Source organism: Phasianus colchicus, chromosome 36 (genome assembly GCF_987193195.1).
Source record: "Phasianus colchicus chromosome 36, bPhaCol1.hap1.1, whole genome shotgun sequence".
Taxonomy (NCBI): Eukaryota; Metazoa; Chordata; class Aves; order Galliformes; family Phasianidae; genus Phasianus; species Phasianus colchicus.
In genome coordinates, this window is record NC_143471.1 from 2,122,641 (window position 1) to 2,132,598 (window position 9,958).

Consider the following 9,958-nt stretch of genomic DNA (forward strand, 5'->3'; position numbering starts at 1 on the left):
CCCCCCCCCCAATAAAAATCCCCCCCCCCAACCCTAAAAACTCCTCCTTATAAATCAATGGGATCCAATGGGCTGTGTGCCCCCCCCACCCCAAAATTAAGGGCTGAATCCTGAGCCCCCCCCCACCAAAAACCCCTCCAGCCCCCTCCCACCCATGGGTGCCCCCCCCCAAAAAAAATCCCCCCCCCAACCCTAAAAACTCCTCCTTATAAATCAATGGGATCCAATGGGCTGTGTGCCCCCCCCACCCCAAATTAAGGGCTGAATCCTGAGCCCCCCCCCCCCAAAAAAACCCTTCAGGCCCCTCCCACCCATGGGTGCCCCCCCCCCAAAAAAATTTTATCCCCCCCCACCCCCAAAATATCCCAATGCTCTGCCCTATAAATCAATGGGATCCAATGGGCTGTGTGCCCCCCCCCCCCCAAAATAAGGGCTGAATCCTGAGCCCCCCCCCCAAAAAAAACCCCTTCAGGCCCCTCCCACCCATGGGTACCCCCCCCCTATTAAAAATATTTTGGGGGGGGGGGGGGGAGCACAAAGTCCTGCCCCTCATTTTGGGGGGGCTCCCATCCTCCTATATTTTATTTTGGGGGGGGGTCACCATCTCCTAAATCTCATTTTGGGGGGGGGGGGCCCATATTCCCCTCTTTTATTTTGGGGGGGGGGTCACAAAGTCCTGCCCCTCATTTTGGGGGGGCTCCCATCCCCCTATATTTTATTTTGGGGGGGGGTCACCATCTCCTAAATCTCATTTTGGGGGGGGGGGGGGTGGCTCCCATCCCTCTATTTTTTTTTTTTTGGGGGGGGGGGTCTCCTATTCCTTTATTTTTTTTTTTGGGGGGGGGGTGGTTCCTATATTTTTTTACGGGGGGGGGGGGGGGTCTGTCGCCCTCCCATCCCTACATGCTGCCCCCCCCCCCTCATTTCTGCCCCCCCCCCCCAATAATAAAGTCTCTCAGTTTTACCCATCCTCGTCTCCTTAATTGGTGTCCGTCATTAAATCCGGATTAATTACAGGGGGGGGGGGGGCAGGTTGGAACGCTGATCCATCACCCCCCCCCCCCCCCATCACCATCATCATCATCATCTCGTGGTACCCGGATGTCCGCCCCCCCCCCCCCCCTCCCTCCCATCCCCCCCCCCCCCCCCCGCGCCGCCATCTTCCAGCTCTGCCATCTGCAAACCCAGCTCTCGTGCCACCGCCGCCCGAAATGTGAGTGCCCCCCCCCCGCGATTAAAACCCCCCCCCCCCCAAATTAAACCCCCCCCCCATCATTTGGGCGTGGTGATGGGGGGGGGGGGGTCCTCCTCGCCCCTCCCCCCCCCCCCCATCGATGAGGCCTATGTGATGCTGATGGGGGGGGGGGGCTCAATGTAACCTGACCCCCCCCCCCCCCCCCCCTTGGAAAATTCCGCCCCCCCCCCCCGCAGCCAAACCGCCCCCCCCCCCCCCCGTATAAACGCACATTATTATGGGGGGGGGGGTCCATACAACCTGCCCCCCCCCCCCCTTGGAAAATCCGCCCCCCCCCCCCCCCCGTATAAACGCACATTATTATGGGGGGGGGGGGGGTGCATACAACCTGCCCCCCCCCCTTGGAAAATTCCCCCCCCGGAGCCAAACCGCCCCCCCCACCCCCCCGTATAAACGCAAATTATTGAAGGGGGGGGGGCAGAGGGAAAGGAGGGGGGGGGGGTCCATACAACCCGTCCCCCCCCCATGCAATAATGCCCCCCCCCCCCGAGGGCCAAACTGTGGATCCGTGCCCCCCCCACCCCCAAATAGAAAACAGCCCATAGAAATCAGACCCCCCCCCCCCTTCCCCCCCCCATCGGAAACGCGTTTAACACAACGGCCTGTGCGATGTGGGGGGGTTTCAAGCTGCCCCCCCCCCCAATATCGTGACCCCTCCCAGTATCGTGACCCCCCTCCCAATATCGTGACCCCTCCCAGTATCGTGACTCCCCCAATATCGTGACCCCCCCCAGTATCGTGCCCCTCCCCCCCCCCCTCACAACGGGGCGGATCGACCGGCACCGTTATGAATGGGGGGGGGGCACGGATGGCTCTAAAAACATAGGTGGGGGGGGGGGGGTGAGGGTGGACCCCCCCCCCAATTATTTTTGGTGTAGACGCAAAACGGGGGGGGGGGGGGGGTTTGCTGGGGGGGGGGCCTCGCTTCCATTGAGCGATAACGTAAAAAAATATATATTTATATACGGGGGGGGGGGCACAAAACTCCCCCCCCCCCCCTCCATCCTTCCTTCCCCCCCCCCCCCCCCACCGCCACGCGCAGACCACGTGATCAGGGCTATTTGCAGCCTTAATCCCTGCGGGGGTGGGGAGGGATGGGGAAGGAAAAGGGGCGTGGCTTGGTGACCTTTGACCCCTCCCCCTCCCCAATTTTTTTTTTTTTACCAACGTTTCCAGGTCGGCTCCCGCCGCCCCCGCCGCTCCCCCCCCAGCCGGAGGTGGTGAAGGTGGGGGCCCCCCCGCGCCCCCCCCCAACCTCACCAGCAATCGGAGGCTGCAGCAGACCCAGGCCCAAGTGGATGAGGTCGGGGGGGGGGGCAAAAGGGGGCGGGGCTAGGATAAATGGCGGGGCTGATTGGGGGGGGGTTTAAAAGTGGGCGTGGCTTTGTGGGGAGGGGGCGTGGTCTGAGCGCGGCTGTCTTGCATTGGGTAAATGGCGGCGGCGGGGGCGTGGCTTAAGCATCGGTGGGCGTGGTTTGGGTGAGGGGTGGGCGTGGTTTGGCCGCGGGGTGGGCGTGGTTTGGTTGCAGGGTGGGCGGGGCTTGGGTTGGGTGGGCGGGGCTATGAAGGAGCGTGGCTGTGGCCCCCCCCCACCCCCCTCCCCCCGCCGTTTCCCCATTGCTCCCAATGTCCCCTCCTGCCCCGTTCTCGTGTCCCCCCCCCCCCCGTGTCCCAGTGCCCCCCGTGTTCTCCTTTGCCCCCTCCCCAAATTGTAACCCCCCCACCCTTATTCCTCCCCCAAATCCCCCCCCATGTCCCCCAATTCTTTCTGCCCCCCCCCCCGCCGTGTCCCCTGACCCCTCTGTGTCCTTTGTGTCCCTCCGTGTCACCTCTGTCCCCCCCCATGTCACATTGACCCCTCCATATCCCCCTACAACCCCCCCCCCGAGCCCCCCCTGACCCCCAACCCCCCCACATCCCCTTCATGACCTTCTCCATCCCCCCCCCCACATCCTCCCCATATCCCCCAATCCCACGATGTCCCTTAAGCCCCCCACATCCCCTGTACCCCTCACATCCCATAAAACCCCATGACCCCCCCAGACCCCCTCCCAGACCCCCCTCATATCCCCTAAAGCCCCATGACCCCCCCCAGACCCCCTCCCAGACTCCATTCACATCCCATAAAACCCCATTATGCCCCCCCAGACCCCCTTCATATCCCCTAAAGCCCCATGACCCCCCCAGACCCCCCTCCCAGACCCCTCTCACATCCCATAAAACTCCATGACCCCCCCACACCCCCGAGACCCCCTCCACACTCCCTAAAACCCCATGACCCCCCCAGACCCCACCAGACCCCCCTCCAAGACCCCCCTCACATCCTATAAAACCCCATGACCCCCTTCCACCCCCCCCAGACCCCTCTCACATCCCCTAAAACCCCATGACCCCCCCAGACCCCCACCCAGACCCCCCTCACATCCCATAAAAGCCTATGACACCCCCAGACCCCCCTCACATCCCCTAAAACCCCATGACCCCCCCAGACCCCCTCCCAGACCCCCCTCACATCCCATAAAACCCCATGACCCCCTTCCCCACCCCCAGACCGTCCTCACATCCCATAAAACCCCATGACCCCCCCAGACCCCCCTCACATCCCCTAAAACCCCATGACCTATTTCCCCCCCCCCCAGACCCCCCTCACACCCCCTAAAACCCCAAGACCCCCCCAGTCCCCTCCTTCCCCCCTCCCAGAGCCCCATCACATCCCATAAAACCCCATGTCCCCCCCAGACCCCACTCACAACCCCTAAAACCCCATGACCCCCCCCAGACCCTCCTCACCCCCCCAAATCCCCCCTCTCCCCACCTCCTCCCCCCCACTCATCCCCCCCCACTTCTCCCCATCTCCTTTATCTCCCCCCTTGTGCCCCTCACCTAACGCCCCCCCCACGACCCCCCCCCATCCCCCTAAAACCCCAGACCCCCCCATACCCCCCCATAACCCCCAATACCCCCCCATACCCCCCAGACCCCCCCCAGACCCCCCATATCCCCCCATCTCCCCCCTCTCCCCACCTCCTTCCCCCCACTCATCCCCCCCCCACTTCTCCCCACCTCCTTTATCTCCCCCTTCGTGCCCCCTACCCCTCACCTAACGCCCCCCCCCACGACCCCCCCCATCCCCCTAAAACCCCAGACCCCCTCAGACCCCCCAGACCCCCCCCATATCCCCCCATATCCCCCCTCTCCCCACCTCCTCCCCCCCACTCATCCCCCCCCACTTCTCCCCACCTCCTTTATCTCCCCCCTTGTACCCCTCACCTAATGCCCCCCCCACGACCCCCCCTCATCCTCCCATACCCCCCAAACCCCCCCAAACCCCCCCAGACCCCCCCATATCCCCCCATATCCCCCCTCTCCCCACCTCCTCCCCCCCACTCATCCTCCCCCACTTCTCCCCACCTCCTTTATCTCCCCCTTCGTGCCCCCTACCCCTCACCTAACGCCCCCCCCACGACCCCCCCCCCCCAAATTCCCCCCCCCCAAGGTTGTGGATATCATGAGGGTGAACGTGGACAAAGTTTTGGAACGTGACCAGAAGCTTTCGGAGTTGGACGACCGCGCCGACGCGCTGCAGGCCGGCGCTTCCCAGTTTGAGACCAGTGCTGCCAAGCTCAAACGCAAGTACTGGTGGAAGAACCTCAAGGTGAGAAACAAAACGGCCCCGAATTGGCTCAAAACGGTCCCAAATTGGCACAAAATGGGCACAAATCGGCACAAAACGGCCCCGAATCGGCACAAAACGGCCCCGAATTGGCACAAAATGGGCACAAATCGGCACAAAACGGTCCCGAATTGGAACAAAACGGTCCAGAATTGGCACAAAATGGTCCTGAATTGGCACAAAATGACCCTAAATTGGCACTAGATGTCCCAAATCGGCACAAAATGGTCCAGAATTGGCACAAAATGGTCACGAATTGGCACAAAAATGTCCCAAATTGGCACAAAATGGTCCAGAATTGGCACAAAATGACCCTAAATTGGCACAAAATGGTCCCGAATTGGCTCAAAACGGTCCAGAATTGGCACAAAATGGTCTCAAATTGGCACAAAATGGTCCCAAATTGGCTCAAAACGGTCCAGAATTGGCATAAAACAGTCCAGAATTGGCCCCAAATGGTCCCAAATCGGCACGAAATGGTCCCAAATTGGCTCAAAACGGTCCAGAATTGGCACAAAATGGTCTCAAATTGGCACAAAATGGTCCCAAATTGCCACAAAATGGCCCTGAATTGGCACAAAATGGCCCGGAATTGGCCCAAAACGGCCCCAAATCGGCACAAAATGACCCCAAATTGGCAAAAATGGTTCCAAATTGGCAGAAAATGGTCCAGAATTGGCACAAAATGGTCCAGAATTGGCCCAAAATGGCCCTGAATTGACACAAAATGTCCCAAATCGGCAAAAAATGACCCTAAATTGGCACAAAATGGTTCCAAATTGGCTCAAAACGGTCCAGAACTGGCATAAAACAGTCCATAATTGGCACAAAATGGTCCTGAATTGGCACAAAATGACCCTAAATTGGCACTAGATGTCCCAAATCGGCACAAAATGGTCCCAAATTGGCTCAAAATGACTCTAAATTGGCACAAGATGGTCCAGAATTGGCACAGAATGGTCCCAAATTGGCACAGAATGGTCCTGAATTGGCACAAAAATGTCCCAAATTGGCACAAAATGGTCACGAATTGGCACAAAACGGTTCAGAATTGGCCCCAAATGGTCCAGAATTGGCACTAAACAGCCCTGAATTGGCACTAAACAGTCCATATTGGCACAAAATGTCCCAAATTGGCACAAAATGGTCCCAAATCAGCAAAAAATGACCCTAAATTGGCGCAAAACGGTCCCGAATTGGCTCAAAACGGTCCAGAATTGGCACAAAATGGGCACAAATCGGCACAAAACGGTCCCAAATTGGCTCCAAATGACCCTAAATTGCCACAAAATGGTCCCGAATTGGCTCAAAACGGTCCTGAATTGGCCCAAAATGGTCCAGAATTGGCACAAAACAGCCCTGAATTGGCACTAAACAGTCCATATTGGCACAAAACTGTCCCAAATCGGCACAAAATGCTCCCAAATCAGCAAAAAATGACCCTAAATTGGCACAAAGTGGTCCAGAATTGGCACAAAATGGGCACAAATTGGCACAAAATGGTCATGAATTGGCACAGAATGGTCCCAAATTGGCACAAAATGGTCCCGAATAGGCACAAAATGACCCTAAATTGGCACTAGATGTCCCAAATTGGCACAAAATGGTCCCAAATCAGCACAAAATGGTCCCAAATTGGCACAAAACGGTTCCGAATTGGCACAAAATGACCCCAAATTGGCACAAAATGGTCCAGAATTGGCACAAAATGACCCTAAATTGTCACAAAACGGTCCAGAATTGGCCCAAAATGGTCCCAAATTGGCACAAAATGGTCCCAAATTGGCACAAAATGGTCCTGAATTGGTCCCCAGTGGCTCCTGGTTGGCCCAAAATGACCCTAAATGGGCCCCAAATGACACCTGGTTGGCACAAAGTGACCCTAAATAGGCCCAAAATGACCCTTAATTGGCACAAAGTGACTCAAAGTGACCCTAAATGGGCCCAAAATGACCCCAAATTGGCACAAAGTGGCTCCAGATTGGCCCAAAGTGACCCTAAATTGGCCCAAATTGGCCCCAAATGACTCCAGGTTGGCTCAAAATGACCCTAAATAGGCCCAAAATGACCCTAAATTGGGACAAAGTGGCTCAAAATGACCCTAAATGGGCCCAAAGTGACCCTAAATTGGCAAAAAGTGGTTCCAGATTGGCCCACAGTGACCCTAAATTGGCCCAAATTGGCCCCAAATGACTCCAGGTTGGCTCAAAATGACCCTAAATAGGCCCAAAGTGACCCTAAATTGGCAATAAGTGGCTCAAAATGACCCCAAATTGGCCCAAAGTGTCCCCAAATTGGCCTTAATTGACCCTAAATTGGCCCAAAGTGATCCCAAATGACTCAATTTGCCCATGGTGACCCTAAATTGGCCTAAAATGGGTTCAGATTGGCCCAAAGTGACCCCAAATTGGCCCCAAATGCCTCCAGATGACCCCAAATTGACCCCAAAGACCCCAAATGGCTCCGGGTGACCCCAAAGTGGCCCCAAATTGGCCCCAAATGGCTCCAGATGACCCTAAAGTGACCCCAAATGGCTCCAGGTGACCCCAGATTGGCCCCAAATGGCTCCAGATGACCCCAAGTGTCCCCAAAGTGACCCCAAATGGCTCCAGATGACCCCAAAGTGGCCCCAAATTGGCCCCAAATGGCTCCAGATGAACCCAAAGTGACCCCAAAGACCCCAAGTGGCTCCAGATGACCCCAAAGTGACCCCAAATTGACCCCAAATTGGCCCCAAATGGCTCCAGATGACCCCAAAGTGACCCCAAATGGCTCCAGGTGACCCCAGATTGGCCCCAAATGGCTCCAGATGACCCCAAGTGTCCCCAAAGTGACCCCAAATGGTTCCAGATGACCCCAAAGTGACCCCAAATTGACTCCAAATTGGCCCCAAATGGCTCCAGATGACCCCAAAGCGACCCCAAAGTGACCCCAAAGACCCCAAATGGCTCCAGATGACCCCAAAGTGACCCCAAATGACCCCAAAGTGACCCCAAATTGACCCCAAATTGGCCCCAAATGACCCCAAATCTCAATGTGATCCCAAAAAACCCCCATGGGACCCCCACCCCCCCCCCTCTAAAAAGTGACCCCAAATCTCAACGTCACCCCAAAAACCCCTCGGGACCCCCATAAGGGTGACCCCAAATCCCCACAGTGACCCCCCCGGGACCCCCCAGAGCCCCCCCCTAATTGGATGACACCCAATTATCCCCCCCCCCCCCTCCTCCACAGATGATGATCATTTTGGGGGTGATATGCGCCATCGTCCTCATCATCATCATCGGTGAGTGGGCGCTAATGAGATGGTAATGTATGCAAATGAGGGGGGCGTGGCATGCAAATACACAGAGAAGGGGTGGGGTGTCACTGGCAGGTGAAAAATTAAAGCCTGTGTGGTATGCAAATGAGGGTGGGGCGAGCAAATGAGGGCTGTAGAGGTGAGGAGGAAGATGTGAATAAGGAGGATATGTAAATGAAGGGGGTGCGGCATGCAAATAAGGGAAACCGCATGCAAATGAGGGGCGGGGCAGGCATTAGAGTTTGCCCGCTGAGAGCTGCAACCTGATTGGTCAGTCCCGTTTGCTGACATCCAATAGGGCTGTAGGGGTGGAGTTGGGCTGAATGAGGGGCGGCTATGAATGGGAGACAGTGGGCGGGGCTTGAGGGTTGTGGGCGTGGCTTGGGGGAGTGGGCGGGGCTTAAGGGTGACCACAGCTATGAATGGGACGCGGTGGGCGGGGCTTGAGGGTTGTGGGCGGAGCTTGTGAGAGTGGGCGGGGCTTAAGGCTGACCACTGATATGAATGGGATACGGTGGGCGGGGCATGTTTTTGTGGGCGGGGCTTGAGCATTGTGGGTGGGGCTTAGTGTTTGTGGGTGGGGCTTAAGGGTGACCACTGCTATAAAATGGGATACAGTGGGCGGGGCATAGTGTTTGTGGGCGGGGCTTGAGGGTCGTGGGCGGAGCTTATGGGCTACCAGCACTAAAACTGGGGAACAGTGGGCAGGGCTTGAGGGTTGTGGGCGGAGCTTGGGAGAGTGGGCGGGGCTTAAGTGTGACCACTGCTGTGAATAGGACACAGTGGGCGGGGCATGGTGTTTGTGGGCGGGGCTTGGGGGTCGTGGGCGGGGCTTCAGGGCTGCCAGCACTAAAAGTGGAGCACAGCGGGCGGGGCTTGAGAGTTATGGGCGGGGCTTAAGGCTGACCACTGTTATGAATGGGATACGGTGGGCGGGGTATGTTGCTTGTGGGCGGGGCTTGAGGGTCGTGTGTGGGGCATGTTTGTGGGCGGGGCTTAAGGGTGACCACCGCAACGAATGGGACGCAGTGGGCGTGGCTTGAAGGCAGTGGGCGGAGCTTGGGAGAGTGGGCGGGGCTTGTGGGCTACCAGCACTAAAACTGGGGAACAGTGGGCAGGGCTTGAGGGTTGTGGGCGGAGCTTGGGAGAGTGGGCGGGGCTTATGGGTGTCCACTGCTATGAATGGGATGCAGTGGGCGTGGCTTGAAGCTAGTGGGCGGAGCTTGGGAGAGTGGGTGGGGCTTATGGGCTGAATGGGCCTTGTAGTGTCGGGGGGTGCGGGGGGGGGTTGTATGGGAACGGGTGGTGGGCGGAGCTAAATCTTGTGGGCGGGGCCTAATGGGGGCGTGGTCTATCTAGCCCCGCCCCCAGCCCCGCCCCTTTCCCATTGCAGTGTACATGAGCACCTAACGGGGCCGCGGCGCTGAGCCCCCATTCTGCCCCCCCCCCCCCCCCCAAAACCCCCCCTCCCTTTAAGCCCCTCCCCCTCCTTAAACCCCGCCCCCCAGCACCCAAGGGTGCCCCCCACCCCCAGTGCGTGTGGCTGTGCCTGGCTGTAAATACCCCCTTTAATCCCCTCCCCCCCCCCCTCCAAACCCCCCCCCCTCCCCAAAAAATCCCCCCCCCCCCCCCAGGGTTTGTACAGGAGAAACCTTCGCTCTATTTTGTCTGTTTGTAGATTTATTACTTTAGGTTTTGTGGGTGTCCCCCCCCCTTCCCCCCCCCCACA

At 58.1% G+C, this 9,958-nt stretch overlaps 1 protein-coding gene across 1 annotated transcript; it reads left to right on the forward strand.

Moving 5' to 3' along the window:
• Positions 1–1,147: 1,147 nt before the first annotated feature.
• On the forward strand, positions 1,148–9,723 carry VAMP2 (vesicle associated membrane protein 2). The gene is made up of 5 exons (XM_090129524.1): positions 1,148–1,213; positions 2,432–2,558; positions 4,752–4,910; positions 8,163–8,214; positions 9,623–9,723. Coding segments are annotated over exons 1-5 (357 nt in total). The 5' UTR covers positions 1,148–1,211; the 3' UTR covers positions 9,640–9,723.
• The last annotated feature ends 235 nt before the right edge of the window (positions 9,724–9,958 follow it).

Bases quoted from the DNA above. Each gene is read 5' to 3' on its own strand.
- VAMP2 (XM_090129524.1), top strand. The intron at 2,559-4,751 runs GTCGGGGGGGGG...CCCCCCCCCAAG, and splicing joins CCCAGGCCCAAGTGGATGAG to GTTGTGGATATCATGAGGGT. The intron at 4,911-8,162 runs GTGAGAAACAAA...CCTCCTCCACAG, and splicing joins ACTGGTGGAAGAACCTCAAG to ATGATGATCATTTTGGGGGT.